At 44.6% G+C, this 23,025-nt stretch overlaps 1 protein-coding gene across 2 annotated transcripts in view; it reads right to left on the bottom strand.

Moving 5' to 3' along the window:
* The window catches only part of rgs12b (regulator of G protein signaling 12b), a 207,684-nt gene extending 190,953 nt beyond the window's left edge, over positions 1-16,731 (bottom strand). Inside the window, exons 1-3 of one of the 2 annotated variants that reach the window (XM_084318962.1) lie at positions 15,582-16,731; positions 15,104-15,343; positions 13,333-14,343 (exon numbers count right to left, since the gene is read on the bottom strand). In XM_084318962.1, the coding sequence (XP_084175088.1) occupies positions 13,333-14,343; positions 15,104-15,343; positions 15,582-16,655 (2,325 nt within the window). In that variant the 5' untranslated portion in view covers positions 16,656-16,731. The remainder of the gene's footprint in view (positions 1-13,332; positions 14,344-15,103; positions 15,344-15,581) is intronic. The other variant, XM_084318963.1, reaches the window with a different exon arrangement.
* Positions 16,732-23,025: the final 6,294 nt, after the last annotated feature.

Here is a 23,025-nt window from a genome sequence, read left to right as displayed (position 1 = left end):
ACCATGAATGCATGAAAGGGGGGGGGGGGAAGTCGTTTCTGATTAGTGATTACCAATAATGGCATTCGTTATTGCAACAACATACGCTGACCGGGTGGATGGCTATGAGAACAAGGCCCGATCAGGCTGAAATTGACGTCAAATCGCTCTTACCTGTGGCCGGTTGGATTCCAAAAATAATTTCCCAGTTATTTGATCGCCATCTGGTAGATCGATATGTCCATTGGCTGATGCTATATTCCTTTACTGCATACTGAATTCGGCATCGCAAAAGGTATTCCAGGCGATCTGGTGAAGCTATAGCTTTAGGCTAACAGAAAAGTCCACCCGGAGCGAAAAACATTTAATAGATTTTTTTTACAACAGGGAAACGGCATTCTCTAGACAGCGCCAATACCAGGATCTGGCGGGTAGTGCACTTTCGGAGTCCCAATATGCCTTTTCCAGCCAAAATACAGCTCTGTGACAACATCCGGGATATCAAAATGGAATAAAAGCAAAAACGAGTTTAACATGTATGTGGTTGGCCTCCAACGGTCGGCTCCCAAACACGTATATATATATATATGTGGTTGGCCCCGAACCAGTTAACACTTCGTTTTTCCCAGCTCCTCAACCGTAGTAGATTTGTAAACAACAATACACAACAATCTATACAAACTATACAATACAAATGTACTCTCCCCACAAAGCCATGCACCCATGTCGGCCAGATGGTGGCGCTATAGTAACAAAAGGCAATAACTCCCACATCCTTAGGTCCAACAGAAAACTTAGTACACATAGGCAGCTGAATGTGCTCTAAAACTTTGCCTCTGGGACCACCCATGTCTGCCATACTGTATTGCCTCTATTTTCTTTTCTTCCCCCCCCCCCCAAGGCTTTTTCAATTGATGTTCTACAGTATCAACACCAAAGTTGTCAGACAGCATAAGAAGCTTGAGATACACAAACTGAAGAAAGTAATTTTTTTATTAATAAACGGTACAGCTGGCGACTGAGTGGCGCAGTGGGCAAGGCGCTCGCCACTAACGCAGGAGATGCTGGTATCGAGCCCAGCTCTCGACGTTGCTACCGGCTTGGCCGGCCGTCAAACTAACACAATTGGCAGTGTTAGAGGGTGGGAAAGCCGGTGGGTGGGGATTGGACGTTGTGGACAGCGACTCCTACAGGTCGGTTGGGTGACGCCGGTGCGGCGGAAACAGGAAGTATCTGGGGCAGCGTGAGCCTCCCACGCGTTACTCCTCGCCACTGAGAGTTCGAGCTGCTGCGGTGAAAAGATGCGACAGGCTGCCTCCTCGTGTACCGGAGGGGACACGTGATGCAAGGCTTCCATCCTCACTACAGCCGACCAGTGGGAGGCATAGTCTAGCAACGTTCAAGACAGGGGAGGGAAGAATTGGAAATAGGAAATTGGAATGGGAGAAAAATAGAAAATGGGGAGAAAAAGTGGATCAAAAAATTATAAGCGGTACGGCTGCTGTCTTCATCAACTTTGACAAAGGTAAAGTTCAAATCAAGCAATCTGATGATTCTAATTCCTTTTCACAAGTCAGTATCACTCTGCACCTGAAAAAAAAAACTAGCCTTGTTAAATGAGACGGTCTGGTCTACGGGGGAGACTGGGGCTGACTCATGCCCAGTTATTAAAAAGAGGAATCCTCTTGGTGCCAAGATTGGGGACCAAGAGAGGCTCAAAATGTCCGTTAGCGTCATCTGAATCAGACGGATAAAGCGATGATTTTATTCAGATTATTTGATTATTGCCACTTCCACTACATTCATTAATCTAGCTAACTGGGGAGACTGATAAATTACAGATAAAGGAATATAGCAGGATGATTGGTTATGATAGTTAACCTCTAGTTAGTGAAACTGGGCATGCTGGGCATGCGTCAACCCCCCAGTCCTGTCGCAGCTGCGCAATCTCCCAAAACTTGAGCAAATTTCCAAACAGGGCTTATTTGGACGAACTGACCACATATTTGGAATCTAAATGGGTACATTCTCACCTGAAAAAATATTAAAACTGTATAATTAACAATGGTCCTACTGTAGGTTGTACGTTAAAACAGCGTTCAAACTTATCTGCCCAACTATGAAAAAAATTATGCCGTTATAATAGCTCACTTCAGGCCATGGCATGGCATATGGTTATTATATCAGAGCTAAGCTTATTATATCACAGAAGTACACCCCTTAGCTGTGATGTAATAACCATATACCATGGCCTGTTGTGAGCTATTGATTAAATAGTATGTGCTAGAGGTCTGTAATCTGGAACGTTCATACGCTGGTACCTATGGTCAATGATGAAGTCCACCACTCTGTTCTTTAAAAATGTGCAGGATTTTGGGGAGAGATTGCTCTATGGTTTGGGTGGCGTTCTCCACCACTGGTTGCTGAATTGAATACACCTGTAGTCAGGCCTATATAAAGTCCCAGAAGCCTCTGGGCTGCTCTCTCTAATTTCTCCTCTGGACACCAGACTCGTTTAGTTTGTTTGGCTTTTCTTGTTTTTTTGGCATCAGACCAGACACAGGGACGTGAAGAGCAGAGGTTGGGAAATCCCCTCCCTCCCCCCCGGCAAAACGCACCCTGAGCAGATACAGAATTAATGTTAGCTGCAGCTCTTTGCCAGCACTCCAGATTTGGAGATGGGCCACAGCTGACAGTTTGAGAAGTGTTATGCCCTCAGGATTCCTTTCTAAAACACAGTTGAAGTCAATAAATGCAATCAGCCTGCTATGCTAACTGACATCATTCATGCTGACTCGCTATAAGAATATGTTTACAATAAGGATATAGAAATTATATGCTAATCCGCTAATATGCTACCAATGAAGGCAGATACAAATACAATATCTACCTCACATAGGACATTCCACACTGGCAAGTTAACATGTAGATTTTTTTTTTTATTCATCCATCACTTTCCCACTAGCGCCACCATCAGGCCAAACTGAGAACACAATATCTCGAAAAGTGATGGCTGGATTGCCATACAATTTGCTGTGCACAATCATGACCTCAAGAAGAAGAAACGTATATTCATGGTGAATCCATGACCTTTCCTCTAGCGCAGTGTTTCTCAACTGGTGGGTCGGGACCCAAAAGTGGGTCGCGGATGTGTGTGTAAAAAAAATAAAAGAAGTAAAAAAAATAAAAGCTCTGGTCCAGCTGAAGAAAAAGCAGAGGAACAGATTGGACATTGAGCATGACCTCAGAGTTGCTTTGTCTACCATCACCTCAGACTTTGAGACTCTTGTCAGGAGCAAACAACATCCCCAGTTATCCCATTAGTTCCCTGGGATGTTAAGCTAAGAAGTCTGCTAAGAAGGATATATTATTTATTATTATTACTATTTTATTTCATTGTGTTTTTAGCCCTAGTTGCACTTTTGTTGCAACCCCAGTTATCCCATTAGTTCCCCCAAACTTACTGTAGGTCTGTTATGTTAAGCCAGGGGTCGGCAACCTGCGGCTCTTTAGCCAATCAGCTGCGGCTCCCAAACCAAAAAAAAAAAGATCGATGTCATACTGTGACACTGAAATGAGAAAATATTTCATCAACAAAAATATTTAGTCAACTAAAATATTTAGTCAACTAAAATATTTCATCAACTAAAATATACAGTAAGTCACATCCCGCGCCTCTCCCTGCTGTCTGCAAGTGGCTAATCTTGAGTTTCCGACCCCCCAGTAAGCTAACCATGGATAAATCCAAAAAAAGGAAAATCTGAGGAAAATAGAGGGTTTAATTCAGCATGGACAGATCATTTGCTTTCACGACTAACGATGCAGGCTTACCTGTATGCCTGATATGTTGTGAGAAATTTGCGAACAACAAAAGATTTACTTTTTATTTTATAGATTTTCCACAAATAAGGGAAGGACTCAAATAGAGCTGCATAGTTCAGGGTTTTATTTCAAAGTAGGTCTACACATGGTAGTCTTTTTTCAAAGTGGACTACTTTTTATTTTATAAATGTTCCACAAATGGGTTTGATTTCAAAGTCGGTCTACAGACGCCAGTGTTTTTTCTCCTCTTCTGTGTTTTATTTCAAAGTCGGTCTACAGACGCCAGTGTTTTGTCTCCTCTTCTGTGTTTTATTTAAAAATAGGTCTACACAGCCAGTCTTTTTTCTCCTCTTCATAAGAGTTTGAGGTTTTCCTTTGTTATAACAGGTGAAAACAGCAATAAAAAGTCAAAACATTTGTTTTTGGTGCTTTATAATTCCATTAACGCAACAAACTGTGTGCTATAAGTATAAAGTATAATAAATCGCAAATTACTTTGGGTATGCAATTGTCAGGCATTTTATGCTAAATGTGGGGTATGCTTGGGGATAACTATATATAAAATGTTATACACTGTGTTATCTTCATTTTAAGGGTAAATTGGTTTTGCGGCTCCAGAGGATTTATTTTTGTGGGAGGGGGACAAAATGGCTCTTTTGATAGTAAAGGTTGCTGACCCCTGTGTTAAGCTAAGAAGTCTGCTAATGTAACCGGTCTTATTTGACATGCCCCGAGTGGGAGTTGAACCCCGGTCTCCCGCGCCGCGGGCGGCATCACAGACCACTATACCAAAAGGTGTATTCACTTCTTGTGAATGGGTCTGGATGCCTCTGGGGAGTGAGTTTACTTGCAGTACCGCTTAACATCCACAGCCACTTCACTACACTGTCCATCGTGACTGTGGATAGACACGCGGTACCTCCGTTGCACTCACCCCCCTAAACTCACTCCACCCAGGGCATCCGGGTCACTGGGCACCACTGAAACCAATCTCATTTGACATGCCCCGAGTGGGAGTTGAACCCCGGTCTCCCACGCCGCGGGCGGCATCACAGATCACTATACCAAGAGGTGAATTCACTTCTTGTTAATGGGTCTGGATGCCTCTGGGGAGTGAGTTTACTTGCAGTACCGCTTAACGTCCACAGCCACTTCACTACACTGTCCATCGTGACTGTGGATAGACACGCGGTACCTCCGTTACACTAAGAAGCATAATTATTTATTATTAATATTTTATTTCATTGTGTTTTTAGCCCTAGTTGCACTTTTGTTGCAACCCCAGTTATCCCATTAGTTCCCCCAAACTTAGGTATGTTATGTTAAGCTAAGAAATCTGCTAAGAAGCATATTATTTATTATTATTTTATTTCATTGGGTTTTTAGCCCTAGTTGCACTTTTGTTGCACTTTTTTGTGTCTATTTCATGTTTTTAACAGTGCATGAAAGATTGTGTATTACTGCAAAAAAAATTAAATTGAAATAAATCATAGTGGTTACAAAATTTCGGTCGCGACTTAACACATTGAGTGCCAGCAGGGGGCGCACTATTTATTGCTTGAATGCCAGCCTTTTGGGACTGATTTTCCGATATTTCATGATTTTCGCAGAGCTATTTCTATATTCTATATTATGGCTATGTGTCTAATACGCCCATCGCTTATCAATGACTTGCTTGGAGTCAACATGTACGAAACGGATTGTTTTTTCATCTGTACATTTCCGTTTTATACCGTTTTGAAAAACTGAAGTTTTTGGACATTTCTAGAAAAGAAAAAAGATTCCGCAGGAATTGCCCTTTAGGGGAATACACACAACACGTTGTCATTTTCCGGCTGATTTATGAATAGTTTTCAAATAAACGCTAGATTATCATAGTATATGTGTACTTATGCACGCTAGAGAAGCGGGCTGAAAAATCGATTATCTATGACCTGGTCAGCGCTAACGTCATATACACACATACACACATAGGGGACACGTTGTGAAATATGTGAAAAAAACATATGATTACCCCAAGACTGGTAAAATAGATTCCTTACCTCAGATCAGATGTTCTGCAAAAAGATTATTCCAATTCCTGATCGCCATTCCAAATATTATTGATCCAACGTTATGTACTTGAAACACATATTCCACGCTGCTCTGAGGGTCCCCAATGAATGCAGTAGTCTCGGGTTACATGCCTGAGAAGTAAAATGTGGAATCCGGAGTTTCTTTTCACATGCATTTTCATTGAGTCCATTCCAATGGGTGCAATACCATCTGGGAGACGATAGGGGGCGGTATTTGCCCTTTTCAAGCTCATAGACAGTCCCAATGATAACGTGAGGCTGGATTGATGAAAAATTTATGGATATCACTAATAAAAGCAATAACGATTAAATAACGAGATTTCTCATCATTGGCACTCAACGCATGGCGGCCAACAACGAGATATCTCCTCGTTGGCACTCAATGTGTTAATGACTAAGGAAAATGTTGGGTCCCGAGGCTAGACCAGTTGAGAACCACTACTCTAGCGACAGCATAATGCCATAATAATGCCCAATGACATATTGCTTAATGTCTAAAGGCCCATTGCATAATACACAATGCCATATTGCTTATGCTTCAGTGCCTCATATGCCCAATACTTAGAACCCTGCAATGGCTGCATGATGCAGCTATATTTCTAACATTTTCTTTTATAATCGTTTTGTTCTGCTCTCTCTGTCCTGTCTCTATGTTTTATCATGCGTCTCTCCTGTACTGGCTTACTCTACTATATTTTTTATTAGTTGTGGAGCTCTGGTTTTGATGCAATGGTCTAGTTTTCACACAACATTAACTTCTGTGGCTGCTGAGGACGGCTTATCCTTTTTTCCTGGTGACATTGGACCTACGTAAGAACATGGGGAGGAACTGTCGGCTCACCACCACTGAGCGTTAACTTTTTTTTTATCCACTTTTTCTCCTCTTTTTCTATTTTTCTCCCATCCCAATTCCACAGTGCCAATGCTCCCCTCCCCTGTCTTGAACGTTGCTCGCATATGCCCCCCACTGGCCGGTTGTAGGGAGGATAGAAGCCTTGCATCACGTGTCCCCTCCGATACACGAGGAGGCAGCCTGTCACATCTTTTCACCTGCCAGCGCGGACTCTCATTGGCGAGGTGTAACGTGTCGGAGGCTCACACTACACCCGCCATTTCCTGTCTCTGCTGTGCAGCAGGCGTCCCCAACCGACCTGTAGGAGTCGCTGTCCACAACGTCCAGATTACCACCCATCGACTTCCACCCGCTGACACTGCCAATTGAGTTAGTATGACGACTGGCCCAAGCCGGAGTCGAACCCGGTGTATCTTGCGTTGGTGACGAGCGCAATGTCCGCTACGCCACCCAGCCGCACTGAGCGTTCACTTTGAAACGTCTGGCCCTCCCCCAAAAGCCACAGAAGTGAATATTGCCAGCCAGCAGAGGAGAGACATTTACACATAGACAGACACATTTCATATCAAGTTAATCGACCACGGATCTACTGTACCCTGAAGAACAAAGGGAAAATAAAGGTCACACCAGGGGCTAGTGTGGAGATAGGTGTGTGGAACTTGGTTTTGAAAGGTGCCATACAAAATTTAAGTATTTATTTTCAGAAGCCAGGTCTCATACCTAACGTAAAAGCTGCTATACACACCAGTAAACGGGGACAGGCTTATCACACAGCCGGGTGACATCAGAGAATTATTTCAACGTGTCATATTTAGCCTACCACTTCAACATGCACGCCATTACACTGCATGTTGATATAAGCAGATGTGTGCAGCCTTGCCTAGAGCTCTCTGCCATCTCAGCTTTTTCATATGACCTGCTTTTTTCACTCAAATGTTAAATTCCACATGGGAGACACAGGCATGTACAGAGACAGACCTACCTCTACGGCACTGCACTCTGGTCCCCCCCCCACCCACCCACCCACCCACACACACACACACACACAACCATAAATTTGTCTTGAAGCGATATTTCACTTGTCAAAGATCAGCAGTCTAACTTAACCCTGTGTGTGTGTGTGTGTGTGTGTGTGTGTGTGTGTGTGTGTGTGTGTGTGTGTGTGTGTGTGTGTGTGTGTGCATAAGCAGCATAGCTCTGTTTATAGTTAAACATGGATGTAAACATTTTATTTAATTATTTTAACCTTAATCAGGTCAGTTGATAACAAGTTCTTATTTACTGTGCAAAAGGCAGACAAGAGGCTTTTTAGGAGAGGACTGTGGATTTGGATTAAAGTAAAAAGCCAAACAGTCTATGGGTGTGGCCACGTCAGAGCAACTCTAGGAAGACAAGATCTGACTGGGAAGCAGTGAGCTCTCAGCTCTTATCTACAAAGCTTTTTTTGTTTGCTTTCTCTCTCTCTCTCTCTCTCTCTCTCTCTCTCTCTCTCTCTCTCTCTCTCTCTCTCATATATCATATAAAACCTCTCTAAAACCTCTCTTTTCTATCTATTTTTGCTCTCTCCACAGAGAGGAAGCATCCACATCAGTAAAGCTGCCAGATAACACACACACTTATCACTTACAGACCAGCATCCACATCTTCATGTCTGGGCCTGGAGTGCCGCAAAATAGAATAAGTCAAACTCTTATAGCGGTAAGAATAAGAAAGTGAATTCCACTGAAACGCGTGGTAGACTATTAAGAGCTGCTAGACTGACCAGGTCTCAGGTTACCAAGACCCTCTGAGCATTAAGACCAACTTAGTGTTATTCTGAGTCAATGGGCTAAAGATCTTTCTTCATGCTAAGATGCTTTTTGGTAAAACTGGGCCGAGGACTATCATGAGTTCTTCTTTAGTTTTAGCTTACGAGTATTCAACCCACAGAAACAGAATCATGTAAATAAATGAATGATTGTATATCTATATCTATGATTCAAGCAGTTTCTTTCTGACTACTTGTTGAAGAGCTCAGGTCCTCGGGAGGATCCAGCTACCTCAGGTTACAGAGCTTTGGATGGAAAAGCAGTGCCACCTAGTGGCAAAGTAACATAACAAAGCAGGACATAGCCAACAGCAAACATAGCCACAACACTGGTAAACAAACTACCCTCCCACTCAGGGCATTATGGGGTAGAACACATAGTACCTTACTACAAAAACCTAGGGGTCCGCAAAGACGACTTCAAACTGGAAATGGTAACAACAGATGAAGTACTCAAAAAATTGAGCGCCCTCCAACCTAACAAGGCCACTGGCCATGACAACATCCCCTCCAAATTCCTCAGAGACTCAGCAGCTGCCATCACCCCAGTCATCACACACATAATAAACCTCTCCATAAAACAGGGACACGTCCCCAAGGACTTCAAAATTGCGAGAGTGACCCCTGTGCAAAAAAAGGGCAGTAAATTAGACCCAGGCAACTACCGCCCTGTTTCTATTCTTACCGCCATCTCGAAAGTCATGGGGAAAAAAATAGTCTACGAACAGGTTGAAAAGTACCTAGCGGAAAAAAATCGAATCTACGAATTCCAATCTGGCTTCAGAACATCCCACTCCACTGACACATGCCATCTCTATTTGAACGACCACATCAAACAAGAAGTGGACGCGGGCAAATACTGCGGCATGGTCATGCTGGACCTACAAAAGGCCTTCAACACTGTCAATCACTCCATTCTGATTGACAAGCTAAAAGCAATTGGTTTTATAGTCTATCAGTGAGCTGGATGCAATCCTACCTTGAGGGGAGGGAACAGATGGTGGAGGTAAACGGTACCCTATCCCCCCTCCCTCACAGTGAGCTGTGGTGTTCCACAAGGAAGCATACTAGGACCGCTACTGTTCCTAATTTATGCAAATGACATGTCGTCAGCTTGTGACTGCAACTTGTTCTTGTTCGCAGACGACTCAGCCCTGCTGGTCTCTGACAAGAACAAGTTACAGGTTGAAAAAACCCTCAGCTCAGAACTCGGCAGAATCTGCACCTGGCTCGCTGACAACAAACTATCATTACACCTGGGTAAAACAGAGTCCATTCTCTTCGGTTCAAATAACAAACTCAGCAAGACCGACGGCGCTTAAAACAAAATTACAAACATCACAAAACAAACTGGTCAGACTACTACTTGACCTGAACCCCAGAACCCACCTCACCCCTGCCCACTTTGACAACCTAGGATGGTTTAGAGTAGACGACAGAGTACAGCAACTTGCAATGGGCCTGGTCTACAAGATACACTATACGACCGGGGTGCCCATGTACATGTCAAAATACTTCCCAAAGGTCAGTGAATACCACAACCACTACACCAGAGGAAGCTCAACAAATCATGTTAAACCCAGATTCGGCTCAAACAAGGGACTAAACACGTTTCGCAATTATGCCACAACAATGTGGAACGCCCTACCCAAAGCTGTAAAGGAATGTGAATCCCTGCCCACATTCAAAACCGCTCTTAAAGAGCACCTACAGGAGGCTGCAATTCGAAACTGCCCAAAACCCCCACCACCTCCTAATAGACAGTCTCCTCCCCACCGCATGTATATATTCCCTCCCCGCCGTATGTATATTTCTCTCCCACCCACCCACCCCCCCCTAATGTACAGTCCCCTCCCCATCATATGTATATACTCTGTCAGGATCTAGGGGTAACAGTACTGTATATTGGAATACCGTTTATGTCACAAATGTATCAGTACTAAATACCTATATGTCCCTATGCCATAAATGTCATGTATGTTGTGTATGTCATAAATGTCTATATGAATTGAAAATGGGGGACCCTGATGTAAACAAGACAAATGTCTTTCTCAGGTCTGCATCCCCTTAACAATTGTATGTATTGAGCCGTACTGTATTGTACCCATTCTGCAATCTGTTAAATAAAGTTCATTCATTCATTCATTCATTCATTCATTCATTCATTCATTCATTCATTCATTCATTCATTCATTCATTCATTCATTTCTCAGTTACAGTGGGTGACAATATTGTCACAAGGAAAGATGAAATGACATACCTAGGTTCCATCCTAGAGGAAAATCTTTCCTGTGACAAAATGGCATCCAAGGTAATAAAAAAAATCAACCAACGAACTAGATTCTTGTACCGGATCTCCTCTCTGGTAAACAGGAATACCCTGAAGACTCTGGAAGGAGCACTCATTCAAGGGTACTACGACTATGCTTGCACCTCATGGTACCAAAGCCCCTCAAAGGCGCTAAAAACAAAATTACAAACATCTCAAAACAAACTGGTCAGACTACTACTTGACCTTACTCCTAGAACCCACCTCACCTCTGCCCACTTTGACAACCTAGGATGGCTTAGAGTAGACGACAGAGTACAGCAACTTGCAATGGGCCTGGTCTACAAGATACACTACACGACCAAGGTACCTGTACATGTCAAAATACTTCCCAAAGGTCAGTGTCAGTGAATACCACGATCACAACACCAAAGGGAGCTCCACAAATCATGTTAAACCCAGATTCGGCTCAAACAAGGGACTAAACACGTTTAGCAAATTATGCCACATCAATGTGGAACGCCCTACCCACAGCTGTAAAGGAATGTGAATCACTACCCACTTTCAAAACCACTCTCAAAGAACACCTACGGGAGACTGCAATTTGAAATTGGCCCCTGTAAATGTCCTAACCCAACCCCCTCCAATGTACAGTAAATGACCAAGTATGGTTTTGTCAATATTCCAATGTACAGTTTTGCTTGTACAGTGTACCTACCCAACCCCCCCCCCCCCCCCCCCACCTCCAATGTACTTGTCTTGATTCAGCCTGTTGATAATACATTCATAAAATTAAAAGATTAAAAACACACACAACTCCACGCACACACACACACACACACATAATAATATGCAGTCCTATTATCAGGGCTCCTCTCTCCTAGCCTTACTGTGCAAGCTTCCAGGGCCATAACCTCCAGGGCTCTGCGTGTCCAGTCTGAGAACATTGTTCTCAGAAGGTTGACGTCCACCTTCCTGCCGCTGACGGTCTCCCTGCTCTCGTCTGGAGGACGCTTCCTCTGATTGTCCCGTGGGGTCCTTGGACCCCTGGCAACCACACCGAGAGCCCCTGAACTCGCCAACCATCGGTCTCAACAACAACCTATTCTCAGACTAGTGTCTGATATTTAAATGTAGCCATGAGGGGAGTTCCAGCGAGTGACACCATCTTATACCTGACGGCTCTAACGTCCGCCGCCGGGAAATAACGAGCGCAGAGTGACATATTGTGACACACAGGAAGTGGATAGTGTGCTGAAATGCAGCAGGAATCCAGTCAAGCTGGATGTGTGGTCTGCGTGTTGTTGTTGGCACCTGTAGTCAACTGGATTCTTTCTCCACCTCTGTCTCTCTGTTGCTCCCTCATATTAGAATCTAAAGAGAGCCTAAAGACTTAAAACAATGATCACATTATTCATTTGAAGAAATATCCTACTAGACTCCAGTCCATCCACTCAAAATACACACACACACACACACACACACACACACACACACACACTGGATCTCCATACAGCAGGAAACAAGATGATTTCAAAAGATGCAAACAATCAGTTGAACTAGCTGTATATGGAAATTATTCAGTCCATTTATCAGTCATCCATCATGCCATATAAATCTCAGCTATAGTAATATGCAGAGGGGGGAAAACAACAACAATAATTCTAAACCAATAACACTAGCGGCCAGTAGCTGTACTCGCCATACTCGCTGGTCTGCAGCTCTGCAGCCAGTGAGACTCAAGTGTGTGCTCATTATCAACACAAACAGGTGGTTTTCAGCGCAGGCAGATGCACTGAATTAATAATACATGTTATGATACCGGAGTAGTGGGGATAAATAACTTATCAATTCTCTCACACTCAGGTCTAGGGAAAGAGAGAGCAGTCTGGGTGCTCAGGGTTACTGAATATAAAGTTGACCCGATGTGGCTTTCAACTTACTACAAAGTTTCATAACTGTGTGTGTGTGTGTGTGTGTGTGTGTGTGTGTGTGTGTGTGTGTGTGTGTGTGTGTGTGTGTGTGTGTGTGTGTGTGTGTGTGTGTGTGTGTGTGTGTGTGTGTGTGTGTGTGTGTGAGTGAGTGAGCAAGTGGCACACTAAGAAATTAGCAGGATACATTTTGAGGGGGAGAGTAGAGAGAGAGATGGATTTATGGCCGACATAAACGGTAGTCTGGGATACAGAGTAATTTTCCACAGCAGGGGGGTGTGTGTGACGTCCAGACTTCTCATCTCAGGGTCAGTTTTAACACACCCCCTCCACAAAACCTGCAGCACAGGCATAATGCAGAACCACTGTGGAGAGCAGCTTAGCAGCAGGTTTGGTCTACAAATGTACACATTAAACATTTATACCACGCAGGACACAGTTAGGATTCTAACTATGCAATATATCAAATAGGCTACATGGCAATGACTGTTACTAAATGAGACAGAACTACGAGTAGGGCAACCTGGTGTCTTTCATGAATTGAGAAAGCCTTGCTACTTAACTCACTCACACACTGTCATCACTCTCAATCTCACCTTTTTCTCCCCATCTTTGGCGCTCACTTGTTTCTTCTCTCTCGCTCCTCTCTCCCCCCCGGCCCTTTCCCTCTCCCTGTCCCGCTCCCCGGCTCCGAACAGCTTCTTGGCCCACTCGTCCTTCTGCGCGGGCAGCCTGTGAGCGTGGGGAGCATGGGGGTGCGGAGGAGGAGGAGGGGGATGGCTCCCTCCAGGTGGAGGCAGGTGGTCTCCGGGGGCCAGCGGGGCCCGGTAGCGGTCGGCAGGGATCTTGTTCATGGGCGGGGGCAGGGTGCTGCAGTTAGCCGAGGACCAGCCGTCAGTGGACTCCGCGTACGACTCCTGGTCGCTGCTCAGGCCCTGCAGGTTGCTGTGGTGCTGCTGCTGCTGACGCCAATCTCTTAAAACGTGGACTGGCAGCCAACGCTGCTGCTGCTGCTCCGCTCCCGCTCCTCCTCCTCCTCCTCTCTTTTCTCCTCCTCCCACGGCTCCTCCCCTCATCCCCGGTGGGTAGTGGTGGGAGTGCGGATGGACCCCTCGAGGGTGTCTGCCAGGACCATCGGGGAGAGATGCGTGAGGGAGGGGGAGAGGGTGGGGGAGATCAGCCAGGTGGGGGTCATGGCGGTAGTGGCCATTTCTCAGAGGCGGAGGAGGCGGGAGGGAGGCCGAGGCTCCCTGGCTAGGGCTCCAGGCCTGCTGGGACGGAGGGGGGCTGTCCCAATGGCGTGGGCCAGGGTTGTGGTTAGGGCCTCCCAGGTCCACCAGTAACACCCTGTTGCTTTTTTCCTCTGGTAAGAAGTTGCCAATGCCACTGTCACTGTTGCTGCTAGTGCTGTGGTTCTGCTGGGCGTCGTTGTCAGGGTCGTGGAAGGCCCGCGCCCGGACCCCTTCGATGTTCTCCCCCATGTCCCGGTAGAGGACGGACACAAACTGGAGCAGGGGCTGGGATGTGGGGGGGAACTCCAAACAGCCCCCCGTGTCTGGGTCTGGGGTACACTCAAAGCCGAACTTCCTGGCCATGCCTAAGTGGACCTGGGGAGGTTGACGGTAGCAATGTGAGCCAAGACAACTGATAGCAGGGGAATTCACTGTTGTTAGAGCCAACTTGGTTCCCATTGAAGGGTATCAGCAAAAGACTAGAAAGCAATGGTGAAATGATGTTCATTCAAGTCACCACTGACCATATTCACACGGTGGCCATTCTGCTCTTATGTCGTGCTCAGGTTGGGAATAGGAATCCCAATCTGGGCATGAAATAAGAGCAAAATGGTCATTGTGTGAATATGGTCAAATAAGGCTAAACCAAGGGTGTCTGAATGATTTGCATTAATTAATTTGTTTATTGTAGCAACACTGTTTTGGGGGGAATTGCTTCGTCAAAACATTGCTTCTTTTGAAGTAAAAATTCAAGGGAACATATTCATATTGAATTCTCATCAAGAAAATTTAATTGTAGTTTTTGTCAACGTTAAAAAATATTACCTTAAATATCAACAACACATTCAGTAGTGGTGTCAGATAAGGCATACATCCATTTGTCTATCTAAGCTGTAATAAATGGAGACCAATTATATATATTTTTTTATCAACATTTTCTTTAGGCCAATTATCTTGTCATAATGGACCTATCTCAAACCCTGCCCTCTTTTCTTGATCCTCCAATCACAACTGTTGCTTACCTCGGACAAACTTGTTGTTGTAAGCGACAGTTTTGATTGGAGGATCAAGAAAAGAGGGCAGGGTTTGAGATAGGTCTAATGTTTGTATGTATTCTAATGTAATCAAGTCCTACCTGATGGTGACAAAGGTCTGGATCCACAATGAACACGTGACATGAAGTCCTCAAGCCAACCTCCTCCTCTCGGTCGTTGCCATAGCGGCACTCATTGTGGTCGTCCGTGGCCTGCATGGTGACCAATCCAAAGAAGCGCCGGTCGTCGGGGCAACAAGCGCTGAAGGCTAGCTTCTCTGCAGGGTAAGTGGCTAGTACCTGGCCTCTGTCGTTGCACAGACGCACACTGTCATGCATTACCTGGTGGAAATTAAGTAGCTGTAAATTACAACGTAGAACCAGGCAATCACTTCCAGTAGCATGAAATCACTTCCAGCAGCATGAAATCAATTCCTATAGCATGACATCACTTCCAATCGCATGAAATCACTTCCTGTGACATGATAGAACAGCTTTCAATGCTGGTAGTTATACTGAATTGCTATCACCATGATATAATAAATATTTGTATAGGTAAGAGAAAGCATTCAACCAATACCTTCATGAGGACCAGCGAGTGGATCTTCTGTTCAGCCCGGAGCCGCCTCATACTGCCCCTGATGGCCTGCAGGCTGTCGCTCTCCAAGCTGGCTCCTGTGGAAGCCAGCTCAATAGAACCCAGGTATCCCACCATCATGCCCACGTTGAGGATGCCTTCACTGGACTCCAGGTCCAGATCATCCCCCTCTCCCACCTCTACCTCCTGTTGCTCGTGGTGGTGGTGGCGGCGCTGGTGGTAGAGGTGGAGATTGTGGAAGTCGGCGTCCAGGAAGACAGAGTCGTCGTTTACAACTCTGGCCATCTCGTCTTCGGAGAGCAGGTTGGGGTTGCTGCGGGAGTGTGAGCGGTGCCGGTACGGAGGGAACTCCGGTTGGGACAGCGGACGCGGCTTCCCGGCGGGCGGGGAGGTCACGGCGGCCCTCTCTTTGTCCGAGCTGCTGGAGGAGTGGCTGGAGCTCTCGAAGATCATGTTGAAGATGCCTCCAGACTGCAACTCCGCCACCACCTTCTCTGCCCGGTTGATGCCCAGCTGCTTAGAGTCCAGTTTGGGTTTGTACCAACCCCCACGGGACCCGGCCCCCGGCTTGCTATTATTGTTGTTATTGACGCTACTGTCGTGGAAACCGACCAGCTCTTCGTCGCTGGAGCACGAGTCCAGGTACGATGCCGCCACTGTGGTGCTGCTATGGTGCCGGCTGCTGGCGCTGCGGTGGTGGTGTCGCCGGTGACGGTCTCCCTCAGCGATGACTAGTCTCAAGACGCCCGAGCAGCGGCCGATCAGCTTCACCACATCCTCGTGTGACGCTTTGGAGACATTGATGTCGTTGACGGACAGGATGTGGTCACCTGAACGCAGACCCACATAGTCTGCAGGGCTCCCTTTCAGGATGATACTGAGGATGCAAGGGCTCTGGCCCGACAGTGTGAAGCCGTACCCTGCTCTCCCCCGCGCAACCTCCACAGCCCTGATACGACCCTGCTGGGTGGAGGAGGGTGGGGAAGGCTGGGGTAAGGTGAGACCACTTCCGCCACCAGGACGTCTCTTGGATGACGTGTCCGACTGTCTGAACATTGTTCTCTGCAGCGTAGCCGTTGTTTTGTCAGTTGATTTAGCGAGGTTCAATTATACAGGACAGGTCATTATATAGGTATATTGGTAGGTATTGCCAAGGCAAGACACAGGGGCTATTCAAGCTACTCTGCTGTCAAAGAGCTACGAAAAGCTGAGCGAAGGGGCCTAAATGTAGCAGGTGGGTGAGAGCATGGTGTCAGTTCTGGTACGGTCCTGCCAGCACTCCCATCATGGTGTCACTCTGAGTTCACACAGGTCAGGGTACCTGCAGGACAACATAATCGCATCAAACACGACACCTTTGTTTCTTCCTAAACCTTCCCCTTGCTGCTCTCTCTCCGCCCCCTTATACCAGTATTATGTGTGTAGCCACACCTGAACAGGGTGGAGTAGAGACCGCTCCTATCCAATAGGAAATATACTTTTAAAACATGAGGCGCTCACAGGACCTGACTAGCACAGGTGAGACCGACTGGTACAGTACTACAAGAAGCACGCAAGGAATGGAACAGCCTCCGAGTCCTAAACAAATGCCTTTGGACGACATAGGTTAGCCAGCGCTTATATATCTTCCGTATTTTGTAACTTCAGTATTATTATCGCCACATTAACCTAGCAGAGCTAATATGCGAAATAATAAAACCAATAAATGAGAAACAGACCAAACCGCTAAAAATTATCTCACGCCATGTTAGCCAGTAGGTTCACGTTGATAGTAACTTTAACGTTAGCTTTATTGCTACGCCTGCCAAAAAAAAGCTGGCTGCTGATGGCTAAATGTTTCCACGAGTGATTTCAACTAGTATAGAAGATAACAAGGGCTTTACGTTATCCAATAAAATATGAAAAGCATGCTTTATTCTTTGTTTACATACGTTTAGAAACTTTTTCTGCCTGCCATGACTAAACTGCTCAAGAGCACATCCACCCGTGCTTAACATAATGTCCCGCCCCCATTGTCCTGCATGTTGGAATGTCAATGTGTAACCATGACAACGATACTGTACACAGACGGGGATGTCCTGTCATTGGTTTCCCACGTTGTCCGTCAGACGTTGACCACTTTGCCCAGAAATTGACAAAAGTTAGATTGAGAAATCAAATCTAAAGTCACAGCAGCATAATCCACAAGTGTCAAAAACACAACACACAGAATGATGAACATTTCATAACGGTTGTAAATATTCGTCTCGCTACAGCACCCATGAATCTGTCTGCCTTTTATTTCCAAGGAAGGGGCGATACTAGCCTGCTATAGAAGAACAGCTGGCTAACGGTAACGTTATATGACTTCTGAGTTGTAAAGCTGAGCTAGCTAAGGAAAAGGTGGCTGGCTGCAGGTCTTTTTAGCTGTTCCAACAAAGATGTTTGGTTTTCTATAAGTGTGTTTATATAGTAAGCATTTAGAATAACTTACTTCTTAATGTCCGACGATGATGCTCAGGGCGACTCCATAGTTTTGTAGCTAACGTTAGTTAGGTAAACTCTGGGGCGATGGGTAAACAAAAGAAAAGACTGCACCATCTGGCGAAGGAGGAGGAGGAGGAGGAGGTGTGTTTAGAATGAGGAGTGGGGGAGTGATGGGTGAAGATTCTTAGCTAGAGGTAAAGGGGAAACCAATTAACATTGTGAACATTTTAATGAATACAAATATTATTAACAGGGGTCCACATTTTACTTGTTTACTTATATGCACAGTTACTTGTGCATATAGACAACAGGACTATACCCTAAATGTAATTTATTTTCTCTAGACATAGCCTACACATATTGGAGGAACGCATCTGGTATGAACATGTGAATTATGACCTGAGAAAATGTTTCCGTCTGTCTACTGTATACTGCTAGCTAGGGGGACCCCTCTGAGGCTGAGAAGAGAGAGCAGCTAGACATGGACAGCAGTCTGTCTCCTGCTCCAAGACCAAGGGTCAACGTACTTGAACCAGAGACAGTTTTGCCTGTACTACAATCAGTGGTAGGCCAGTCAGTCTGGTGAGCAGGCCACCCAATAGCTTTCTAGCAGGGCTTGTTTATAAAGGGACTATAAGATACACATGTGTGGGGCGAGGTTATATATAGGCCTACACATTTTGATATTTTTATTGTTTTTTTAAGACTTTTCACATAGTTACTTACATTACAAAACACACATTGGGACACATCTATGCCGTCATCCACATCATATGCAAGCAAAAACAGATCAAAAAGAAAAACAAGCAAAAAGGAAATCTATTCAAATTTTGTGAGAAAAGATGGGATGGAATTGTTCTGCATGTTAGCATCTTAAAGGAATATTTCACATTAGTAGAAGTTGTCACGTTTCAACAGCGAATGAGAGCTAGAGCACTCTTCCCAGCCAAGGCTCATTTAACCTACATACTGTGTTACTATGTGTTTCACTATTAAACCTATATTAATCATGAAGATCCGTCTACAACCATAATTGATGAGTCCGGTTCCACCACAATCCTTTTAACAGAAATGTATTTTTTTTAACCGTATATGATATAGCCTACAATATTATCTTTGTGAGTGATGTTTGGGAAGATCATAGCTTATATCACAAAAATTCTGACATGATGAACGTCACTAATATAATAAAGGATCATTCCCTTTGTTTAGTTCAACATTAAAGCTGTAGTGGGCAACTATGGATAAATTAGTAAGAGTGAGTTAAAAAATATAGAGCAAGCTCTGCATCACTTTTAAAGCCCATGCACACGCAACAACGGTTTTCCGATTTTCTTATTTCAGCTTAAAGCTGCTGATGCCTCTGGGATGCTGGTGACTGAAGGTGCCTACTGTAGCTTTAAGGTGTGCTCATTAGTCCTCCTACCATGTAGAGCTTAAGGACGCCTATCGGAGAACATTGTGAGCCATATGGCAGCTGCCTTGTAATCTCATTAATACTACTAATCATGTCAACACCTACTCTTAATGGACAACCCAGCACACAAATCTATTCAGGCTGCAATGCACTGGCATTTGCAGCCTGTGAAGTGAGCCAACAAAAAAGAAGACAAAAAAATTCGATAAGCATGAATGAGTACCTAAAACCATGGAATGCATTTACCAAACAAAACACTCTAGTGTGGAATTGTTTTGCTTACTTAGTCATGCAACAATAAAGAGAGGTGCCCATCTGATGGACACCCACAGTGCTCAGAGTACCCATGAGTAAATTATTTCTCTCTCTCCCACACACACATACAATCTTTGTCTGCATGGGTTTGTAATGGCTTGCTAGACGAACTGGGGCAATGGAATCACAGAGCACTACACAAACACCCAGCACAAACATCTTTAAATACTTTATTCATTTCTACAACATACCATATCCAGTGATTAATCTCATTAAAATATTGTCATTGAATTAAATACACAATCTTCTTCATTCATTTCCTTACAGGCGACGTGAAAAGAAATGTGTGCAGGAGGTTCTAATGTTCTCCAGACTGGTTCTAGAAATAGAATGAGACTCTTCATAGCTCCGTCCCAGCCTCATCAGAAGGATCACTGGCTATATCAAAATGACAGCTCAATGGTTACCGAACCTGATGTTGCGGAAAGCAGGCTTCGTTTCCAGCCAAGCGCTAACAAACTGATTGTAAAAGGCATGGTTCAGCTGAATCGGTGTGTTAAGTTCTTGGCTGGGGGAAAAAATTATAGTATATACTTGTTATTGGCTTTGAGACCAAAATGTGTGATTTGTTGAGTCGGATGACAACATTGCACCGTAGCGTACTGCTCCTCATGGTCTTCCAGCCTACAAGTGTACAGTAGCTGAATAAAGGAGGGTCGGAAAAGTAGTCTCCCAGGGAACAGTTTTGAACCCATCAAACCTGCCCTCGGTCTACGACCTCCACACCCCGTCCTCCAAAACCGCCAACGATTTCTGGGTAATCCTATTACCACAACAGGGGTCCTTGGACAGTCTTTTGTCATGTTTGTGTGCAGAGGAAATACTAACTAGACTAGAAGATGAAAAGAAACCCCACTCAAGTCAAACAATCTAATAATTAGACTAAGAAGGATATTGTGCATTTAAAAAAAAAATCTATAAAAATGCAACTGATCCTTAGTATAATCACAATCAACTGGACTAAATCCAGTAACCTCAGAGGAGAGTTTGTATTCATCTGCTGACTGAAAGCAAACACCAAGACTAATTTAAGCTCATCACATCTAGTATGGCTGTATAGGGAGGTTTCATGTTGGAATTTCCCTCTTAATTTCAATAACAGCTACAGGCTCCTAAAACACCAGGGGGCTCAAATCATTTATTGTGGGAATACATTATTTTGACTGGTTACAGCGAGTTCAATGTTTTGAGAGTGGTAATGTGAGTGTAATGTATTTAGCACACAAACCGCTGTTGTCATCCCACGCAGATGTGAGGAGAACTTCCAGGTTTTTAAGTGCTAGCTAAATATTCTGCACTAAAGACAACAAATGGCATCTTTACGTTTTCAAACCGAGACAAGAAAAGCATATTTAAAGCTTTGGGGGAAAACAAACGTCAACCAACAGTAAGATCAGTCGTCACATGGCATTTGCTAAGCTACAACTTCCCACCCGTTTTGATTTGTCAAAGCTGCTGTTGGTCACTAAGGTTACGTGGTTCCCTTTGGATTGGGGTTGGATTGGGGTTGGATCTGCTTCAAATTACAACCCATCATCAGAATCATTGGCCGACAAGCGTTATAACCACAGGAATACAGTATTTATGGCAAACGAAGAGCAGAGATCGGGCATGCTTCAGCGAGCTTCAATGTACAGGACCTAGAGTTCAGTCTTCTGTCTAAGGCGAGTGTATATACAGAGTGAGGAAGCCTACCATGCCTCCAGGCAACTCACGTTCAAGTCGAGTAAGGAATCAATTTCAACCGGTTGCTGCAGTCACATCACCTATGATTTGCAACCTTGTCGTCAACTCATCTCAAGTATGTCCGTTTTTTTTTTTTTTTTATTATTATTATTATTATTTTTTTAATAGACACTGAGATACAAAAGAAATAGCATCAAATAATCGTGTGGCGAAGTTCTCTCATATTTTACACAGCTCTCGTTTTTAAGTCATGCACCATGGCTTTATGTGTCGTTACTTTACAATTATACGTTTACTCTTTTTACATGATATTACGAAGGTACTCCATTTAAAAAGGTGACCGTCAATTACTTCCAGTCTTATCACAACAATAATAAATCACATCTTACATCCTGAGCATTAAAATAATTTACATCAAAAAGTACAGGTGGGATACAGGTGCATTTTGGGGATCATAGCTTGGCCCGGGACACGACAAAGGAGGACTAGACGAGAGATGAGCTACATCATAAAACAGGAAGTGAACTCTCTTTTCCTGCACCCGGCCCTTACAGGTGATTCCAACGGGAGGGGTTTAATTTGGCTCCCACTGTGCTGTACTTCAAGCACTGCCGAGCCTCGTGACACCCATCCAGTCCTCCTCAGTCTCACCAGAGCACCTAAGATAGGCCACTGAATACATACAGAAATCACAGCAAACATGCTGCTAACGACGAGCGCAAACACCTTCCCCCCCCCCCCTCTGCAGTGACGGATACAATCGCAGCTTTTCATTTATTATGTTGAAAGAAGTTAATATGGCTATTAGTGGTCCATTTACTCTTGAAACATCCATAAAACATCTCTCGCTCCTTCTCGCTCTCTTTTCTCTCATCACACTGGTGTGAGAGGGTCGAGAGTCTAACTTAAATATAAAAGAAGAAACACTTGAAACAATAACTAATTATCGACAACATCGAGCAGGTGTTTTCTAACCCTACGTCTCCTACGTTAGCCTCGTCAGTTTTTACACATGGGATATTTTGCTCTCTGTAACAAAACACACCAAAAAATAGATGTATTGGAACTTTAAATATACTAAATACTTTGTATTTTAGGATCTTTTTTTCCTTGCTATTTATTTTTTTATACTTCATTGACATCACAATGCTCAAGCAAGTCCTCACAGGAAAATATATAAATCCAGTTGTGTGTGATCATATTCTCTATGCTCATCGGGATGCTGGGCAGGAGGAAGTGTTCAGGGTAGCCGTCTGATGTTTCGTCCCAAAGGAAAAGTCAGTGGGGAACCGTGAGCGCCGGGCAGAACCTCAACTTGAGGGACTAGGAGGACGCCAGTGTATTTCATAGTGCTGGGGAGTCCCCTACAGAGACGTGTAGCTAATGTACATCCTGAAAACCCGGTTCCTACTCCCCCCGCATCATCATCTCCTTTCCTTCATGCTCACTAATAAGTTGCACACGGTGACATTGTCCTATCGATGGTTTGTCTAGTTAAGTCAGATCAGTGTAAAGGAAGGAGGGGGTGGAGTACATCTAGAG

This window comes from Notolepis coatsorum (assembly GCF_963971535.1).
Source record: "Notolepis coatsorum genome assembly, chromosome: 7".
NCBI lineage: Eukaryota > Metazoa > Chordata > Actinopteri > Aulopiformes > Paralepididae > Notolepis > Notolepis coatsorum.
The sequence above is the reverse complement of the archived record's forward strand: the minus strand, read 5'-3'. Positions and strand labels throughout refer to the sequence as shown.